The 22,162-nt window shown below is 41.9% G+C and overlaps 1 protein-coding gene across 1 annotated transcript in view; it reads left to right on the forward strand.

The window, feature by feature from the left end:
* The first annotated feature begins 19,839 nt into the window (after positions 1–19,839).
* Positions 19,840–22,162, forward strand: part of TRUB1 (TruB pseudouridine synthase family member 1) — a 28,851-nt gene continuing 26,528 nt past the window's right edge. Inside the window, 2 exon segments of the mRNA XM_074875361.1 lie at positions 19,840–20,013; positions 21,718–21,810. Coding sequence (XP_074731462.1) covers positions 19,869–20,013; positions 21,718–21,810 — 238 coding nt within the window. The 5' untranslated portion in view covers positions 19,840–19,868.

Raw genomic sequence — 22,162 nt, forward strand, 5'->3', positions numbered from 1 at the left:
AAATGACTACTATGACAGTCAGTATGACCAGACTGCAAAAATAGAAACACAGAATTTCATTTGGATGCTCATCATTATTTAATCCAGCAACCAGTGGACATTAAAATTTCATTTTACCAGAACATATTTTTCTTTGGATTGGGTCCCAAATAATTTCATTCCCCGGTTATTGCATTGTTTCAGTGACAGCGTACCCACACCATAATTATTCTTAAGGGGGTCAGTGTGCATATGGGAAACAAAGCACTCATCAGTGGGTACGGTTCTTAGCATCCATTTGTCTCTTGGTTCCCTGAACCACTGTTACGAAGCATTTCCAGGGAGCTGATATTCATGTTTTACACCATTATGTTTCCTACCATTTATAAGCATGTCTGAGCCAGAAATCATTCAGCGGCTGTTGCTGCTGCATCCTTCAGGGACAAAATGTTCTAAAGATCTAATGTTGCTCTTTCATTAAGAAACCTATTCAGAACCACAGAGAGTGATTTTGACAGTGCAATTGGTAGTTGCTCTAGGGTAGGAGCTTGACAGGAGTCCTATTTTAAGCTAAATGAATGTATACTGTTTATTTAAAGAAGCAGAGTCAGTTACGGATTTTGGTATGCATATGTAAGTATATACCTGTGTGTCTCTTGCACTCTGACTCTCCAGATTACAAAATAATTCTGCCTTGATACATGAAAAAAAATCTTGTTTCTGGCCAGCCCTGGCATGAGGAATAAGAAAGGAAAAGGGAAAGGAAAAGGAAAAAATGAAAGAGAAAGAAAGAAAAAGGAAAAGAGAGATTAATATAAAACCAAGATCACCCTGAATATCTCATGTTTTTCTTGTATGAACACACTTTGCTTTTTCATACAGAATCATAGAATCATTTAGGTTGGAAAGACCTTTAAGATCATCAAGTCCAGCCGTTAACCTAACACTGCCAAGTCCACCACTAAACCATGTCCCTAAGCATCGCATCCCGACAACTCAACCACTTCCCTGGGCAGCCTGTTCCAATGCTTGACAACCCTTTTGGTGAAGAAATTTTTCCTAACGTGCAATCTAAACCTGCCTTGGCACAACCCCGTTTCCTCTCATCCTATTGTTTGTTACTTGGGAGAAGAGACCGACACCCACCCATACCTTTCGGTGGGTTTAAGCATAGATGGAGAGAGAAGGACATTTAGTGAATAAAGGAGGGTAAAGTGAAGGGCATTAAGGTTCAAAGTGACAGAATAGATTACCTGCTTGCCAAGATGAGCAAGGGTATAGTTTCACATTATGGCAAAGCTGGTTTAAAAAAGCTCCTATCCTTAGCTGCTCGGCATCATGTTTTGTTCTTGTTGAAAGACATATATAAACAAGAACATTTCACTGATCATTGCAACACAGCCCAAAAAGTTCAACTAGCACAGCCAAAGGTTATAAACTCCTGCATGGAGGTGGAAATGTGAACCAGGGTGGAAATGGGCAGCAAATTTCTATTTGGCTTCATGAAGAAGAATGGGAAAGGGCAGAAACCTCCAGCAAGGAAGGACGTTCCTATGGCTGAACTGTGGTCTGGGGAGCTCAAAAAAGCTGGTTTCTGTCCCTGACCCTGCTTCATGACCCATCACCTCTGTTACTATAGCATGAGAGAAATATTTATGAAAGTATCTCTTCAGAAGGGTGTAGTTATGTCTCATTAATGCAAGTTTAATGGAAGATGGTATAAAAACACAGCATTGTTATCACTCCCTCTGATCTTTATAAGTGCCACTGCACAGGTAATTGCAGACTTTCAAAATTAGATCTCCTGGTAGTGCTACCGAACACATATGCTTGTGTCTTAGCAAAATGTTCTTTGCAAGGGCTTTGGAGATCAAAGACAGTCTGGGCTTGATTGGAAACCGATTATCTACTGCTGTGTGGACCTTTGAAAACTAACAAGGTTTGTATTTCCTTTATCCTTTGATGCCCAAAATGAGCAATATAAAGATAAGAAAAAGCAGAACAAAAGAACAGATGTACCAAGCAAAGAGTGAAAAGGGAAAGCAAGAATATGCCTATAGGTTAGTTGGATAGATTTAAAAAAAATAATAGTCAGGCTGCTGGATTAGAGAACCCCAACAAGCTACAACCATAAGCAATGTATCTTTCAGCTCAGTATCTTCGTAACTTAGAAAAATCACCTAAACAGAGTTGCAGTATGGATTTCCCATGGATGTCCATCGCAAAGATACTTCTTGCTCCATATGCAACTGGAATTACAGAATTACTTGTTGATGCTACTTAAAGTACCATTTCTCCAGCAGTATGTTGCTGTACCTTTGACCTTATTGCCTAACTTCTTTAGCCTTTCTCCTACTCCTTTCCTGGTTTGGCTTCATATTCCAGGAAGAACCCAATGCTGACAAATGTGCTTTACAGCTCCAGCTCTAACCTGTTGTTTCCAGCACTGTCAGCAGACTGTGGGCCAAGGCAAGCAGCTGTAGATCCACTCACTTCTGTAGCATTTCACCCACTTCTATGGCCCTGTTAGTTTAATTTTAGTTTTGCTGTTTGGGGTCAGTCCTTGCACTGAGACAATTAACACTGAGCATCTGAAATCTGATGGGGATTTAAAGCAAAAGGTGAGTGGTTGCCACCCGGTGAGAGGAGGAGAAAGGAGTGGGGGGATGAATGAGCTGGACCTTTCCCTTTTTCATCCGGCACACATTAGTGGATCAATGACTGAAATGGATGAGGGTGCTGCTGAAGTGTCACAGCAGTGTAATGATGTAGCTGCTATTAATGGCTAGAGCTCCAGCCCAGAAATTATAGTGGAAGAAATGGAAAAAAAAATATTTCTGAGGGCTCTGAATTAGGTGATTTGAGGATTGTAATTTAGTGTTTGCTTTCATATGTTGTAAAATGGCTACTGTGCATGTTTTCAGAAGTTTTCCTGTTAAGGAAGGAATGAAGTCAGTAAAGTGTGTTTGATCACAATTCTCCTCCCATTCCCCATCTAAGGTATGACACACAACCAGCAATGGTGGCTGTCCTTTAAATCAAGATCTATTTCACGCTTTTTAGCAGATCCGTTTGCAGTGGGGAAATGTACCTTCAGCCCTATGGCTATCTGGATTTAGAGCAGATTTACAAAATATTATAGTTTACATGGCCTGTGAACTCAGCATATTTCAAGACCAAATTCTTATTACAGTAAAATCACTGACAAAACCATGGTTCTCTTCAGGAAGCCTGGATCTAGACACAGTAAAAAAACCACAACTGACCAAAGCAAACCAAAAATCCCACAGCAAAAGGATCTTGTCTTGCAAAACCGCTGAAAAGGACAGATCTCCTTTTTTCAGCCAAATCTATGACCTCAGGGAGGCTGTACCCTTCCACCAGCAGTTTGACCAATATCAGGATCCAACAGGTTTTTTTCCATATTGATTTTCTTTGGGCTCCCCTTCTACAGTAATTAGACAGGTCAGAGGGGAGAGCAGGATGGGAAGGAGTTCAGCTCCCTCCTCACTGAAAAGGACGCAAAGGAATGTCATCTGCTTCTGAGCCACTGAAAAGTGAATATACAGAAGTCTGTAAGAAAGATGTCTAGAAGAGCACTGTTTGCACTCACATCTTTCAGACTAACCTACTTTCTGCCGCCTGCTCTGAGGCTTTTCCCTTTGTCCCTGCTGCAGGCAGCTGCTGTAGCTGCTACCGAGGCTGTGGCTGCCCTTTCTACAAGCAGGCAAGGGGAAAGCACCCAGCATGGATTGTGTGAAACAACCGACCAGACCACTCAGAAGTTAATAACCAGTCCTGAAAAGCAGTTCCCACCTAAAATTGACAGCGGTCAGGCCTGCCGAGGCGAGGGGAACTCTGCCCTTCACATGCTTGCATGACATTGCTGGGGCACCTGCTCATCTCCACTTCCAGCCCTTTCTACCTGCCCAATTAATTCTCCGCAGCTCTCTTAGTGGAAGCTTCAATGTATGCCAAAAAGGTTTTCTCTAATTTCAGAGTCCTAACTTTTTTTCTGTGCTTCCTAAATAATGGAGACTGTCTGATAAGGCAGCTCCGGGTGAGCAAGGAGAGGAGACCATGAGGTAAACAACAACAGATAACAGGGCATAAATATTTCAGAAAAATGTGTCAGCGTAAAAGGCTTAGCTGCAGCTATTCCTCCTGAGGGGTCAGGTTGCAAAAGCCTCTCCCTCACTCCTCCAGCATCTGCCTCCCTGGCTCTCAGGCATGGACACATCCAAGTGCGTAATAAATTTCAGGGATGGGGGAAGCAGGAGAGGAAGTATTTACTTTGCACCAATAAAACAGTTCTTATAATTCTGCCTTGTCGCTGGCTAATTAAAGCTTACACAGCCAGTTCGTCATCAGTCAAAGGCTGCAAACCCTGTTCATTGCCAGGCAGTTTTGCAGCCGTTAAATCCAGCCCGATGTGTATCTGACTGTTCTATCATAATTGAACTGGTTTGTGTGAGCCACGTTCCGCACGGCTGCGTGGACACTCACCAGCGGTGGTTTATAATGGTAATTGGCACATCAGCAGTTTGACCCTTTTCTAACAGACTATTTCATAAAAGACGCTTCACTGCAACTGGTATTTATCTCAAAATATGCATTATAGAAAAAATCTGTAACACTCTACCCTAATGATCCAAACTGCCCCAGCTTATCTGTCCCCAGAGCAGAGGCAGCAGAAGGGGATGATGCATCTGCTCCTCACCTACCCCAGTTCCCAGGTCAGCTACCACCCTAAAAACATCTGGCATAGGCTGCAGAGCTGCAGCACAACCATGTTGCACTGCAGGACAGACAGACTGAGCTTTCAGCTTTGCTGAGAAGATGGGAACATCTTTGCTCTGCTTAATTTTAATGGGAGCTGGCATCTTAATGGGAGAGTCCTCTTAAACAGCCTATTAGTGCAAAATACCATGTTTGTAAAGACTGATAAAGAACTTGTGAAATTACTGAAGACTGTAGGTTCTACCATGTGCTCCCTGAAAGTCACATTGGGCCCAAATATCACATACACAAAAGTATCTTTAAACCACTCAAGCTATGTGAGTTAGGGTACATGCCAGCTTGGGAACTCTTTCTATGGAGGGATTCAAGCAGTGGGGTTGCCCTGTAAATAAGAAGGTTATTCTCAGTCCAACTTAACTTCATCTAACATTTATGTTTTCTAAATGTGCAACATTCAGGTTGCCTGGAGAAAAGGAAATGGAGCAAAATCTCAATTTGTCTGAGGGCTCACAGGTTCCTCTTGTGCCCTCGAGAGCTCAGCCAGCCTCGGCACATCGCAGCCCTGTAGCCATGAGGCCAAAAATCCTCACGGTGTTCCTGGAAGGAAAAATGCTGTCAGGAGACTTTGCTGGTGGAGCGTGGGGCATTTTAGAAAAGTTTGGTAGAATATTTAGTGTAAGACTTTAGAGACCAGGAAACATCCAGCTGTCCAGCAGATGGTATGACCAAAATTTGAGTCCATACACAGTCAACTAAACAAGCTACTGCCCTTCCGTTAAAGAGCTTGGTTTCATTGATTGAGCAGTGTCTCCAAGCTGGGTCTGATATTGAACACTGTTAACCCCTGTCTCGGGTTATACGGTTTCTTTAACCACTCTATGGAGGAAAAGCTGATTAGATTGCCTTGCTCATTGATAATTTTTCCTTCTGGTTTTGATTATGCAGAACAATACTGCTAAAGAGAACATCAGAAAGTCAAATATTGTGAAAGATACAATAAAAGACTATTCTAAAAACCTTTCTTTCCTTAATTCCATTTTTTTTCTCTGTTTGTCTGTCTCTCTCTGTAAACTCATCTGACTATATTTACATTCAAGATATATAATCAACATAATTTTAAACTCCTTTGTGGGAGTTAGTTTCTTTACTTGATGTATGTTGAGAAAATATAGCCAGAATATGGATTTTCCATCAGGACCACTGCTTGGAGATAAATTATGCATCTTTGTTTTTACATGTAATTTATTAATTTTTAATTAACAGTAGAGAAAATACTGGACAGTTATTGTTGCTTCTTTTGGCCTTTTCCACTTAGCATGGGAACTGGGGAAATAAAAAAAAGCTTAGCATATTCAAAAAGATTCAACAAAATATTCCTTCTGACATTGTGTAACTCTCAAGGTTGGTTTCAGTTCACATAGAAAATAAATCTAATATGTATTATCTCAAACTGTAAGGGAAAAAGCACAGAACCAACACAGTGGTCCCAGCTTCTTGTCCTCTAAAGGTCAGCTGCGAGGATGGGACACAGTGTTAAATTACCAGTGCAAAAGAAGCTGAAACGCAAAAGAAAGTATTGAAATAAAGAAAAAAAAAGACTTGAAGAATTCTGGGTCACTATATTGTAGTTCTCAGAACATCCAATTGCCCTGTGAATATTGCTTAATTAAATGTACTTAGATTGACAGCAATATTTAACTTCAATTGCATTAGAACTGAATCACTACCTGAAATATTAATTTCAGATACCACAGCAGAAGCAAACTAGGTGTAGGTCTGAATTTACATCCTGATCAAGAATTTATGGTGCAGGTCCAAAAGCATCAAGTCAAAGGACAATATTAATTTATTACAAGGTCATACAGACCTCTACCTCCTTGATTCATGTTCTCTGCTCCCAGCTTTACAGAAGACCTGTGTAAAGGCCACCTGCTTAGTCTGAATGTCATGAAGAAGAATGAAGCAAATATGGTCACCCTCTCAAATTTTAGCTTACTAGAGAAATCTGGTACTACATCAAACAGATATTTATCTTGGATGCTGCGGGAAGGGAAAGGCATTTTGGTGCATGGAGCAGTGGCTGAATGGGAAATCTGACATGACTACAGAAAACAGACTTATGATCTGTAGCAAATGAAGGTCTGTCAATCAGACAAAATGTCAGACTCCGCTAAACTAAATAGGCTTGTTTATCACTGTAATTATGTAGACTTACAATGATAAGGTATTACATATACATATCTTACTCTGTGCCAGGAACTGTTCTGCAGAAACCCAGTAAATTTAATTACAAGAGGACGAAAAAATTCCTCTATTTCACGATCTATCCACCCCTGCAATGATTACTCTGGGGAAATTCCCACTGAAGCCAAGCAGATGGTTCCTACCTTGCTGTACGCCCAGCTTATTTTCTTTTAAGCTATGAAGTGGTTTACAATGCCATTTTTCTGTGGAGCTGCCTTGCATTTGCTAGACTTGTGACTGTGTGTGAATTCCTTTTTATTGTATATATGAATGAATTCCTTGGTTTCTTTTTTCCCCCAAATAACAAATCCCACTTTGGGATACAGACCCATGCAAATAAGGACATGAATCAGACAAGTATCTAGTCCAAACATGATTTCAACAAGATTACTCCCACTGACATTTTTAAGAGTCAGTAATCAGATTTAATGTCACTGAGTCACATCGTCTCTGGTGTGTTTCCAGAAACATCCATAATGATCTCTTAAAGACCTGTCCATGGACCAATGTTTTGTATTGCTGCTTCTGAGCAATCCCTTATGCCCTTTTTGCACAGATATGTAAGTTTGGAGCAAACCTGAACAGATGTTAGTTCAATGAGGGAGTTGTCTGATTTCTCTGTGCCTGCTGGTAACCTACATTGGCCCTGAGGGTGGGATGAAATATTCCTGTGATACTCTCCAAGACAACCTTTGTCCTTGTGTCAGAAGCTAGCTCAGGCCCTACACACTGTTCAAAGGATTTACCCAGGACAGAGGCACTGGATTGTTCTCAGCTGAAAGGTAAATTTCTGCTATTTCTCCTTTCTTCTCAAAAAAAAAATCCAGGCTGGCAGGGCTCTCAGAAGAAATATCATACAGGTTTTGGAAAACTGATGAACACTGATGATGTCTCTCAAGAAACTTCTTTAAGTCAAATCTTTGTAAAACAAGAAGTGCCCAGACTGAAGGCTAAACCTAAATTGGCAGGTGCCTGGTCAGAGAATGGTATATACTTTATCTGATTTGAGACTATGTAGCTCCAAGGAGTTCTTTAAAGAGAGATAAATCATTAATCCCCACAATAAGTTCAGAGCAGCCAGAAAAGAAGATAAAGTTCCTGTGTCTTTGTGCCACATATACCTCCAGGCATCTTCTAACAGATTTCTCTGCAGTTTGAATTCAGCTTTCTCCTTCAGAGTCAGAGACACAGAGGGAAGCTGTGTTTGAAAGCAAAGAAAATAACTGAAATCTCTTGTGAGAAATAATTTAAAATGGATGTTGCTGGGGGAAAAAAAAGTTATTTGCAAGCATTATGGCATATTTTTCCTCTGATATCCATTAAGAGCATACACAATACCTGGATGACTTAACCTGTGACCATTATTTATTGTAACCTACTTTTTCTCCAGGGTGAATGCCTGAATTTGAATCTTCCATTTATCGCTAAGTGCACTTCTGGGAAGGGTAAATAGAACAGCAAAGGCCTGGATCTGCGGGCAAGAAGCACACAGCAATCAAAACCAGAAAGTAGAAAAGTGGCTTTAAGTATCCTCTTCGGTCCCTGAGCCTGGACTGGCTATATGAGGCTGGTCCCAGTGGAAACAAGAAGACCCTGCAGCTTGCTCCCTCCTCCGATAGTTTGCCTCAATCTCTCACTTTTTACTGTGGAATAAAGAGCTCCTTTGCAGGTTTTGGGGATAAAAACATTCACCCAGGAATGGCTCCAGCGCAGTGATTTGTGCGGTGCAGTGATTTGCCACACAGCATCTTTGATGCAGAATTACTGTGATGATCAAAGCAAGTCTAATCAGCTCAGTGGTTTGTAAGTGTTTGCAGCCCCTTCTGCCTGCCTGTAACCGGCCAGGATGTCTCCTTCACTTTGGACAGCAGTGATGCAGGGAAAACCAATAATAGCTCTGTGGCCAGTCTTCCCCCAGGCATGTTTTCACCCTCATACTTCAATGGGAGGGCAGATGGAAACATGAATTAGGAGCAGGAGACATTGCCAACTCTACCCGTGAGGGAAGGGCTTCTGAGGAAAGGTCATCCTTTCTATCTGTTCCCTGTCCCATGGAACCTCTGAAACGAGCCCAGAAGATTTTCAGAAACATTTAGGAGCGTGCCCTTATGAACTGAAGCTCGGCCTACCAGCATCATACAAGGCTGTTTCTTCGGCTGCCGATCCCAGGCACAAAGCACAGCTGATTTTGGAGACGTGATGGTGATTCTCTAACACACAAGCATCCTCCTGTGAGCATCTGGTCTGGCTCTGCTATTGTTTTATGCCAGTCAGATAATGCAAAGCTTTCTGGGGAAAAGCAAGTCTACTGTGTTGCTGAATCTCACAAAACCCACAGTGTTAAAACAGTTGGACTTTGAAGCTAAATCTGGATGAATGCTTCTGAAGAGGAAAGCAGATCCTCTTTTAGTTGTCTGAACCATTAAGCTGTACTTAAAAGAATGAGGAAAAAGTATCACAAGTCTTGTTTAATACAAGCTGCTATTCTAGGTTTCATTCCTCCCCCAGCCGGTATTTCCTGCTCTCCAAAATGCAGGGGAAAGCTAAGGCATTATTTAATGGGATTTATGTGAAAGAGGAATCCTTAAACTCTGCTATGGCACGAGGAGAGTGGGTGTGTGGGGGAGCTGCATGGGTGGTACCTGTGCAGGAGTGTGTGCTGTACAGAGAGCCCTGGTGAGGGGAGAGCAGAGAGGCTGCTATTCCATAAATCTGCCTCTGCCATGCCCAAGACAAATCTAATTTAAGCTTTATTTTTGAGGATTTAAGTGGGGAAAAACCTTGCACTTGTTTTCTGCACACGAGGTAAGTTTCTAGCAGCTGGATCTGCTGGCCATGGAGCAGTTACAGTAACTGTTCCACTACTGCTGAAAAATAACTTATTGACTATCAAATCACAGATTTCTTTTAGCATCCCTCTCTCCCACTGCCAGTATTGAATGGGCAGGTTCCCATATTAACTTTCTGAGTTGCCGTCATTTGCAGCAGTTTGTCTATTCCAACTCTTTCCCCCTTAAGCTCTTTTGGACTGAAACAACTGTAAGCTCCTTGCAGTTCATTCACTGGGGCTCTCAGTTTGGCAGAGGACCAGACTGATGCCAGGACAGCCACGGCCATGGGATTTTTTTAAGGACGTTTAGTTCCTGCCATCTGTCTGTTGGCTCAACTCTAAGAAATTTAGATTGTGTTGCCTTCCCAAAGTTGTTTTTTTCCCCCTTGGACTGCTGTCAGGATATGCAATCTGTCTCTCTGAGTGTTCCAGTGAGACAGCACTTGAGATGCAATAAAATGCCTCCGACTCTACATGTGTTACTTTATTTCTTAATAACAGGTGATGATAATGGCGCATTACCACTCATGTCACCTGAAAGGCAATGAGTACAAAGAGGTTCCAAACTTTTAATGGGGACTTCCTATATTTGAGGAACAGTGTAACAACATTTTCTAGGTGATTTCCTCATTTTGGCCTTTTAGACCAGGTTGCTTGTTCAAGCTGAGGTGTGGGAATGTGTGACTAGTTTTTGCGCTGTCACTCATCTGGATTGGGGCTTTCCACAGTGGGGCCATTTCACTCAGCAGTACAGGCAATGAGGAAAAAGTGGGGGTAGCTGAACTGCTTCTGGGTTCCTCTCACTTGTGTGTAATACAGTTACACTCCACTTTTACTTTTCATTCTTCTCCCCTGAGCTGTTTTGGAAGGAGAGGGTATTTCACTGATGCTGCAGTACCCCTCCCCGTGGGCCTGGTTTTGCCCCATGTTGTTAGACAGCCAGCTAGTCTAAACTAACACTTAGAGAGGAACGTCAGAGCCAGTGCCCCAGGTACCTGATCCATTTTGATGCTGGACATATGTACTTACTACATTAAAGGTTTAAACTCAGAAGTGGTTTATGAACCAACCCTGTAGGAACAGGAAATCTCTACTAGAAGATTGGATCAGAGGATGCAAGTCTCCTTAAGTGAGCTGTTCTTACGAAATTTCTGCTTTTGTGAAACTTGGGATACAGCTGAACTGAGCTATATTTTGTGGTCCTGTTTTCAGATATGACTTTTAAGGACAGGACTTCCCCAGCGATGAATGTGAAGGTATGACAGATTCTGTCTGCTTTGGTAAATAGATTATGAGCCCACCAACATTTAAGACATGATCTTAGACTCTGCTTGAGGGGCCACCTAGGCTTAGATTAGACCTTTTACCTTACAAAGTTTATTTACTTTAAAGACCCTGAAAATATTATATTGATAGTGTGTTTCTGGATATAACCCATACGAAAGAGACATTTAGTTTATAGAATGAAGCCATAAAAATCTAAGGCAGCTGGTTAATATCTGTGGTCTTGTCTAATTGACAGTTTTAAAAAATACTGTCTTAGCTAGAAAATACAATCACTACTTTAACAAAACAGATCTTCCCAGTCTTTCTTGATTGCAGGGCTCACATTTTGTATATACAGCTGAAGTCAAACTAAATTATCTTTCTTTTTAGCCGACTGCAGTACTTCTGCAGAGAATCATGATAAATCAGCAACATATAAAAACTGGATCTTTTCAGTTTCAATAAAAATTAGTTCTTTTTTAAAGTGGGAATAACAACAAAGAGGCACAAATTAGACAATGTAGGATTTAGATAAATTTCGGGTTACGACAGCTCTCTTGCCCTCAGCCAGTATAATGAATAATTTAGAGCCAAATTTAGGGGCACTCCAGGACTAAAGTATTGCATTATCTAATTTCTGTTGTTACTCTGAAGTGTAAGCAGCAAGCTTATTAAATATGAATGGAGTAATCAGACAAATTCTATGACTGTGTGCGTGAGCTTCTCATTAATGTTTCACAAAGAAGCATCAAGAAAGACTAAACAGACTGCACTGGATTTAAAAGTAATAAATATACTCCAGAAACAAAGTAACTTAATAACCTTCCTATGAACAAAAGGGCTTAAACCAAAAGGATACTCAAGCAGAGTATCCTTATTGAAGCAGTAACTCAAGCAGATCATCTTTTGCACATGTCTGCTCAGCTCTTGATTATCATTTGACAAAATATCATTGCCACAGTATATCCATTTAGTGCCTCCTTTCAATGCTGCATTTATACACTGGTAGTCTCAGCCTCCACAGCCTACCATGACTTTATTAGAGCACAGGATGATTGCTGTAAACTGGCTTCTTAGTAAGACACAGAATGTACCTTCAAGCCAAGTTAGCAATTAGGGGATGATTTTGAGCATCCTGTACCTCTCACTGACTTCAGCAGATGCACTCCTGGGATCTGCTCTTCAGCTGTGTAAGTGAATACTGCTTCAAAGTGAACTTCTGAGCTGAAAGAAAAAAACACTTTGGCCTTTTTTCAGCTTTCCAGGAAGGAGTTTTCAACATCTAACAGAGGAAAACATTCTTTATTTTATTTTATTTTATTTTTTTACTTTTGAGATTGGTTGCACCAATGTTCCTTTCAGAAGTGGAATGTGAATCAGGATCCCATGAATAGCAATGCCTTTCCTTGTCAAACAGTTTAAACAGAGGTTCAAATTAAACAAAATCAGTTTAAAGTGGAAAAATCCAGACTGACTTTTTAGTTGATAATGGATTTATAGTTCTAGCAAACGGTCTTTTTTCTAAGCAAAAACATTTCTGAATAGACTTCTCATTATCATTTCCCCATAGTGATTACTACAAAAAGCAAACTTTCTCTTTGCCCATCTGTCTACACAATATCCTTGCAAATCCTGCAAGATAAAACACCCAGTGAAAGAATGATACAAATACATGAAAACCTGGAAGAAATGTCAGAAATACTCAACTCCATTTTACTTTCTTATTTCGAAGAAAGTATAGGACTTCAGATGTGACAGGCAAAAATATAGCCTCATCTTAGGGTTGTTCGTTGTCCATGATCAAGATATGGGATGGGATAACCTAGATGGAGTGGAATGTTAATCTAGGTATGTGTGCTGGTCAAAATAGTTATTACTTTGTTCACACAGACATGGTAAATATGGAACATCATTTTAATGATTGCAACGGGAATAAAAAAGCAGAACACTCATCATCTTTTTGATCTCCTTATTTTTAACAAGGCATCTGTAAAATCAAACTCTTTCTTCCCTGCAATTTTAAGTCCAACTTCATGAAAACAAAAAGTTGACAATATCAATTTAATCTTACAGTTGGCAATTAGCATCTTTACAGACTCCAAAGCCGAAACAATTAAAAGTTGAATAATTTATGGAAAATGGAAAAATTTCTGTCAACAGTATTATAATGTGCATTAGAAATATACTTCACTGCCTGAAGCTGCTTGATTATTAATTCTGGACTTCTCATTAGTGATGCAATTGGCAGTCCCTGCCTGTGGGCAATGGCTACTTTTGTTTGTCTACACTTCTGAATTAATTGGAACTAATCCATGGTCACTTGCGCTTATTTAGGCTGAGATTCTGCCAATAAAAGAGGATGGCGGAGGTTTGCTATGGTTGTTCTCGTGCCAGCAGGTTATCTTCCAGGCACAACCTGCCAGAATGGCCACTGACTCCTCTGGCCAAGGAACACAGCAAATGTCTCCTCAGCTCCAATTTCATCTCTGGAACAATGGAGAGCAAATCCACTGCTTTGACCTTCTTATCATATGTATTTTCTTGGGCTGGTGATGTTTACAAGCCTCTCACAGAAAAGGTGTTAGCTAGGCAGATATTAAGGAGCAGTTGCAAGGAGTGAATGATGAGGTAGAAGATGAGTATGGGGTGTGTGTCTTTCTTTGAAAAAGTTAGAGCCAAAAGGATTCAATCTTTCTTGGGAACAAAAGAAAGAAGGTGGCTTGGAGAAAACTGTCCAGTTAGAGTTAGGTTGAGAAAGGCCAATTTCTGCCTGTTTGTGGGCTGACTTGTGGGGATCTCTCCAGTCAGAGAAGAGATCTGTTAATTGAGGTCATGCCTGAGGGGAGGTCATCTGTTTATGTTCCCACTCTTCTTGGCATGAAGAGCCATTGTCCTCTGTGGGGTTTCTGGCCAGCCCTTCTTCTTCAATATGAGGAGAGAGACTTTTTTCTTCTTATGAGCATATGGTAGACCAGAACTTTTAAGAAATTGTTATATTTTGGGCTGTAACTCCAAGACTCTAATGTGGAGTGAGCCTTCATCTCTGTGCTTCTTTTAACTGCCTTTTGCAGAAATGTTTCTCAGCTGGCTGTGTACTTTCTTGCTGTGAGTCACCCAGCGCGGGCCATTCTTGGGAAGGCTATGAAGACTTGTCAGACTGGGAGGAAAGACTAATAAGCAAATAATGACGTGTGCTATCCTACTTCTGCAGAGTATTATTCTTTCCCCCACTAATATAACTTGTGTGCCTGTCCAGCAGATCCCCTAAAAGCACTTGTGCAATGGAAGATACAGGATACAGGGAGAAGGAGAACAGCTATCAGGCAGCTTCACTTGCAATACATGAAATATCAGGCAGTCAGGAAAGTGTGGTGAAGGCCTGAGACACCTGGAACCGTCTATCCCCAGCTCTGTTAATGATGCTACATGATCTTACTGGTGCAGAAAGAGGCTCTTCAGCTGTGCCCAGGAGGTCAAGCTTTGCACCTTGTAAAGAGATCAAAAACATAAATCAGGTGCTAAGAATTTTGGGAAGGAATGGAAAGCACAAGAGAAGGTCTTATTATGTCATGTTATAAAACCATAACATGGCCATATTTTAACTGCTGAATAAAATACTGGCTACCTCATATCAAGAAGGATGTTGTAAAATCTAAAAATGTTTGGAGAAGATAGTTACAATCATAATGAAGATTATAGCCAACAAATAGCCTCTGTCCCACAGTGACTAAATACAGAGCTTCAGAAAAACTTAATAGGATTCTTCAAATTGAGAAAAGACAGATGAGGGGAGAGCAAGATATGGTTTAAGGCCTTTCAAATCATGAGAGAGATGGAGGAAATAAAGGAGTGAAATTTTCATTTTTCATTGTACTAGAATCAGGAGGTACCTAGTGCTAGTCAAGGTAGCTCAAAATAAAGGACAAAATAAATGGGACTCCTTCATACAACCTCCAACTAACTTGAGAAAGTCATTGCCAGAAAGTAAAAGCTGAATGTACATATGGCTTCAAAGCAATTAGGCAGATCAGACAACGGGTGGCAGATTCATTGATAATGGTTAAATATAATATTTCACACTGAAGCTTTGGCTAAAAATACCTCCAATTGCTGACAACGAGAAGCTGGATATATAAGGGAAGAAGTAAACTCCTTGCAGTCTTCATTCTTATGTTTTCCCTAAGCATTTGCTACAGGCTTCCAGTCGTGGGCTCAGACCTGAACCAACCCAGTTGTCTGTGCAGAGATGGCTCTGCCACCACTGAAGCCAGACCACACTGAATCTGGAAGTGCAGGAATGTTTTGGAAGAGAAGCTCTCAACTTTCCACAGATGGGGCCTTCATAGGCTTTAGCTTTCTGTGTCAAGAAAATTTAACTTTGATGTGACTTTAACATTAGATGTTGAAGGTGGCTTTTTCTGGAGGTACAATCTGTTCCTTCTCTCAGATGAGTAGTGAGGAAAGGAGGTCATTTGAGGTGTTGGAGCTCAGGTATTCTCTTTGATGGGCATCCAGCTCACAAACCAGAGTCTATATGTGGGCCCACAAGCTGTGAACGAGTTGCCAAGGGGCTGATTATGAACACATTTATCTGAATGATGAAATTGTACAAAGCCAGTTGAGAAAACAGGTATAAATTTGAACTACTAGTGAAGCTACAGATCTATTTTTTTTTCCTGTCTCCCAGCATCTCCAAATGAAGGTTGAATGTTCTTCAAGAAAACACACTTCCATTCAACTCATACTGCTGAATTTATTTTCTAGACATGGCATTTAGCAGCTTCTCAGATTTAATAGTGTCTAGGTCCTCTTAACCTTATGTTCTGAATTTACAGAGGGGCACATTGGACTTGAAATGTCCATATAAACAGTCCCTCATGTGATGTCTTCTTTCATACGCACATCTGGTAAGTTCTTTGTTGCTCCTAATTAGGATGCAGCTTCTTGGAAAATTAGTTCTTTGACAGCAACTGTGACAAGAAACTCTGCAAATTTAAACAAGAACTGAGAATCCCACTGAGACTTTTATTAGCAACAACATCAAAGATCTGCAAAATGTATTTTGTTTTTCTTCCCCTCAGCATTACTGATTCTTCCAATTCCAGACCATGCTTAGTCCTCTGTCATTACAGACACACCTGGGCATGTATCAGAGATTAAAAGTAACTTCCCAGTCCATAATAGATCTGTCTTCACTTATTAATGCAATATGTTTAGACAGGGTCCATAAGGAGCAATTGAAATCATATCTGTAACACATTTCTCTTGTAGCTCTATACTATTTGTGACCTACTAGTGATCAGGAAAAATTGCTGTTCTTTTGTTTAGCTAACTGCCAGAATTGCATTTCACATAAAGAAGGAACAGCTAAAAAAATTTGGATCCTATTATATTCTGCAGCAAATCATCTAACCAAAATCTTGTCGAAACCATTCTCAATTAAAAATGATCCCTCTAATACTAGAGAAGCCAGAACAAAGATGGAAAGAAAATATTCCTAAAAACAAACAAAAGCCTAGACATAAAATCTAAATTGGTGTAAACCTTAACTACCAATCTTGTTCTGAACAAAATACAAAAATCTGTTCATGAAATACCTGCAGTTTAGGAACCTTTTCTCCTGGGAAGAATGACTAACAGAAATTGCCAAACCTAGGGTTAGTGTATGTCATGGGTAGTTATATCTTTCCTTTGCATGCAAAAATAGACATTATTTTTTCAAAATTGCTGCAGTTCAACAAGATACTGAAGAACCTACTTTTGTTCAGAAGAACCACTGATGATGAATTATGTGCTTTGTGCCCATCTGAATGGGACCAAACGAACTAATAAATTGAAGAGTTATTTATCCATACCTTATTATCCAAACAGATGGAACAGTTAGACAAAAATAATTCTATGTATTTCAGGCTTTGATAGTTCCTGTTACAGACAAAATTCCACTAGCTGACAAGGGGGCAGCTTACATGTCTAGAACCTAAACTTCCAAACAGCCGCAACTCTTTGTTTTTACAGGAAGAACATGAGCTGTGATTGACTCCCTTGCAATTATTTGCTCTGATTTGGGTACAGACAATAAAACTGGAATCATAAAGTGAACACAAATACAGAAATGGCCTGTTGCTACTGAATCTACCTTAAAAGCTGTAATGCAGCATCATTTTCTTCTGCATTGTGGTCTGTGAGCATTACCTCAGAAAAAGCCAGTCTGAAAGCACACAAAGAATCTGGAGAAGGTAGAAGGAAATTTTGCATCTCTGTTCTGCACAAGCAAGTAACGGATTTCTCCTCTTCTGCAACAGCACTCATCTGATGTTTGCACGTACAACAGCTACTACCCATTATCTCTTCTCTATAAAGCATAATTACACCAGGTCCTCGAGACATTACTTTGTGCAATTCCAGTGACCTGAGTGGAGGATTTGGCCTGCCTCTACTAGACCTGTCATGTTCCATGCATAAAGCAACATCATCCTTTCAGCTGTTTACTGAGCCCCTTTATTAAGGTTGCAAATAAAGTCAGTAACTCTAATCATTCTTTTGGTTGTTGTGGATCCTGGCTTGGCTAGGAATTGTTGGGAGATAAACATCTCATTTCAAATAGGCTACTGAGCAGATGGTAATGACTTTTAATCACAAGCAACATGAGGCAAATCTGAAATAAAGCCCTTGAGATGAACAGTTTGGTGCATTGTTCCCACCATTTTGAATGCTGAATAACCTTGCCCCATGAAGAGAGCCATGTGTGATTTATGTACACATATACTTCCAGCTAACTAAAATACTGACAGTCATTAATAGTTTTTCACAATTCTTATTTTGGGCCATTATCAAATGCCCGCTAAAGTCAAAGCAAACCTCCTTTTTCTAAGCCTTCAAAGACTCCATCTGCTGCAATAACAAAGTGTTGTGTTTTAATTGCTGATGCAGAAGCTTGGAAGACCTACAAGAACTTCCTGCTCAATACTAAAAATGAGAGTAGGTGGTAGTTTTTTCAGACACCTGAAAACCTGTCCTCAAAAAAAAAAAAGAGAAAAAAAGAAGAAAAAATGTTTTTTGTGATTTGTGGAAACAGTGCTGGGGGGTGAGACACTGACCTTCAGCTCATGCTCTATGCCTGTGTCAGGGTAATCACATAATTTCAGACAATTCTCTGCTTAGGTCAGTCCCGAGAAAGCAGCACAGGGATTTTTTCCATAGGCCCTGTCTGCTGCTGCAATATTGGAAAGCTGAGGTGCTCTTTGCTTTAAGGATGTCTTTATGCCAAAAGCGGAGCTCTCATTTCTGCATAATCTCCCTCTGATCCTTTGCGATGTTTTCAGAGCAGTCTGCTGACCCAATGATACTGCTGGCCATGATGGTGTGACAGGTTTGCATTTCAGTCCTTGGGCTGCAATCTCTTTGCTCAGAAGCTTACTAACACCGTTTCTTAGTAATCATGTTTAAATAGTTTTGCTTGAGCCCACTTACAGAGCAATCTGTGTTTAAGCCCTTTTTAGCAGGGAATCGGCAAGAATAGTTTTCAAACATTTAGCCTGACTAAAGCATGTCTGCAACAAAAACTCCATCATGGTTTACAACATGTCTTCCACAAATCTCCTTAAATTTTAGCTCCATGTAAATCAGCAGCAATTTTCCCACTGACCTTTTACCCAAGTGTGGCTTTGCCATTTTATCTCCAGGAGAAGGACTCTAACACCTCGCTTTCATGTCCTGCAAAGACAGCCACCTGTACCACTCACCAGGGAATCCACCCTTGCAGCTTATGGTAACAGCAAGTATTTCCACAGCCAGATTACAACTATGTAGACGAGATCTAAGCAAATAAGGTGCCTGATTAATAATACACCCAAGAAGTGTGCAGGGGAGGCTGGACAGCAGTGCTGGTGGCAGGAAGCCATGACCCATCTCATGGACGCGGTGGTGGCAGCCTGCAGCTGGAAGTTCTGGGCCCCGCGCAGCTGCTGTGGAAGGTGTGAGCAGGCACGGCTCTGGTACAGCCTGAAAAACCACACAGGGACCCTGATCCTGCTCTGTACAGAAACAGCCATTGCCTTCAGCAGGAAGATTTGCCTCTCTCAAGCTCTGGGAAGGACTGGGAACATGCATAGCCCTTAGTTAATGTATTTATTTCCCTGTAACAGCGTCCCTTCATGGTTTCATCTGCAGGCTCTTACAAATGAATAAATGAAATGCATGAATGAAACATGCAAGCTCTCGGTGCTTTGCTTAAATGCCTTGGGAGCGTTGTCAGAGAAATGAGTCTGTGCAAATGAGGCCTGAAGAGGACAACCCACATGCTGTGCTGCTGTTCGGAGGTGAGAGATCCTCCCAGAGAAGCCTGCTTTCCCAGTACTCTGATAGGACACATATGAAGGCAGGAAGATTAATGGAAGCAGCAGCTAGTCAGCAGAATCTAATTCTCTCAAGCTGAGCAACAAAGGTACAACGACTGACGTTGTGATGGGTAAGGGGACATGCACCGGTCAGCCAACTTCCCCCCAGCAACCTGCAGTAAGCCCCTGTCTCAGGTGGGGCTACCTAAAGCCACCTCGTTTGGCCTGAGGGACTCCCAGCAGGGGGGGGGTCCCACGCCCGACACCCATCGCCCCGCCCATCCCTCCGACGCGGCCATGCCGCTGACGGCCGTGCCGCATTGAGGGGTGCCCGGTTTGCCGCCGGGCGGCCTCCCCTCACGGCCTCCCCCCACGGCCTTCCCGCCATGGCGGGCGGACTACATTTCCCATCGGCCCCCGGGCGGGGCGGAGGGCGGGCGGCCCGGCCCGGCCCGGCGGGGCCTGCCGGGAGCATGGCTGCCAGGGAGGCGGGCGGCGTCGTGCTGGGCAAGTCGGCCGACAAGCTCTTTTCTCTGAGCGGGCTGTTCGCCGTCTACAAGCCCAAGGGGCCCACCTCGGCCGGCGTGCTCAACCTCCTGAAGGAGAGGCTGCTGGCAGGTAGGCGGCCGGGCTGCGGGCGGGGGATGAAGGGTGAGGCACAGACTCTCCGAGTTGGGCCTGGCGGGCCCAGACTGGGTTTTGGTGGGAAAGCGAGGAAATGGTGACAGGGAGGTGCTCGTAGGCCCTGCCCGCGGTCCCCGGGCAGTTGCAGCGAACACGCATGTAGTCTTCGAGCGCTTTGGCCAGGGATGCCCAGTGGCATGGCTGTGGGATGGGTGCCATGCGGTAGCGCGTGTGTTCGTTAGGATGCCAGAACTCCTGTCGAGGCTCTGCACCCTCTTTCTCAACATTCAACTAAAGGAGAACTGGGTTTTGATTTTGTTTTTGTGGTAGTTCACAGCCATGGCATGGCCCAGAGTGGGGAGTGGAGCCATTCCTGGGTACGTTCTGGCTCGCTACGTGGAGCTGCTGGGTCCCCGCAAGACTCAGCGTGTTGGTCACGCTGCACGGTGAGCTTTAAGGCCATAGTCACCACTTGCCTTTTTGGGGCAGGCATCTGTTCTCGCCTAAGGTACAGCATGATGTGGGCCTTTGTTTTCAGTGGGGGTGAGATTTGCCCTGGCAGAAAGCTCCAGTCCTGCAATGCACAATGCAGGGGATCACAGTGTGAACCCATCTGCCAGGGTGGGTGTCAGCAGCATCTCTGTAGCGCAGCTCTGGCAGGACGTTCTGCTGCAGTCCTGCTCCCTATTGCCATTAAAAAAGAAAAAAAAAATCACCAAATGAGTGAAAACCACAGTGTTTCAAGGAGTTTGAAAGTCCTGGGCACAGTCTGCAGAAACTGCTTTTTCTGAATATAGGGAAGTCTGGGTGTCAGATACTAGAAGAAAAGAGTGTGATCATAGCAAAAATGTGAGGGAGTGTGGCCTAGAGACTCTTTATAATGGATATGGGGACTTGATCATCTTATCAGGGCTTTTGGGCACTTGCTGATGAAGTGAGAACATACTTCTAGACTGGTGAGTGCTTATTCAGGCTGATTTACTCTATAGTGAACTAAAGTGTAGGCAAGGACTTCAATTCAGCTTTGTATGGAAGAGATTTAGCCGGATCATGTCAGATTCCCTGATGTGAAAGACATAATGGAGAGATAATAAAATAGGTAAAGGAGCTTAGAGCGTTTGTTGTATTTAATACTAATAAATAAGGGGATTGGACTCTGCAAAATTCCCGGAGTCATCAGCTGCATAGGAAGTATGGTGGGTTGAGATGCTCTGACAGCTTGAAAGCAGCAGTGAGCAAGTTCAGTTCATTGCAGAGTTTCCATAGGTCTTCATGCATGTGAATAAACATGACCCATTACATGGAAGTACATACAACAAGAGTTGCTCAGATTATGTAGCATAAAATTTGTGTGTAATAGATGATTTTGGGAACTCTGTTGCTAGTTCTTGCATGCTTTGTTAATGAAACTTTACAGGTGAGCTGTCCACCAGGTTTTCTAGTAATATTTTCTGAACAACTGTTTATAACAGTATGTAAGACTTGATTAAAATTTAAGTGAAAATAGCTTGCGAATTGTTTGAGGTTGGGAGTAGATCTAGATGAATCATTGGTCTTATTCAGTACAGCAGTTTCTGCACTACTAATTCATAGTTTAAATATTTGATTTTTATCTCATTTAGCAGGCTGGAAATATGTGCTATTTTTCCTGTGTTCTAAGGTTATTCTATCATACTTCCTTTCAATTTTTATTTGCAGAAGCTGGTGTGCAAACAAATGGGAACAAAAGAAATCAGGTTTTGAAAATTGGACATGGTGGAACTTTGGACAGTGCAGCGGCAGGAGTTCTGGGTAATGAAAAATATGAATACAGTCATCAAAAGATGATTTTAGGAAACATTTTCATTCCCGCATGAAATCAGAGGTGGAGGTACAATTTGGGATACTCATGGCAGGCTTTGTGGTTTTGTGGGAAGGAGAGATTACTGTGGAAGAGTGGTCTGGGTTAAATTTCCTCTGCATATACTTTTACATGCTTATAATGTGTTTCTTAACAGAAGGCTATATTTCCCGCTTCCCCTTCCCCCCACCCCGCAAACTCCTGAAATAACTTGTGGGTTATTACATGAAAATACAGACTCTTGTGTAATGAATTCTAAATTACCTCAGAAATTGATGGCTTTTTTACTTAAGCTGGGGATTT

Source organism: Strix uralensis, chromosome 7 (assembly GCF_047716275.1).
Source record: "Strix uralensis isolate ZFMK-TIS-50842 chromosome 7, bStrUra1, whole genome shotgun sequence".
NCBI lineage: Eukaryota > Metazoa > Chordata > Aves > Strigiformes > Strigidae > Strix > Strix uralensis.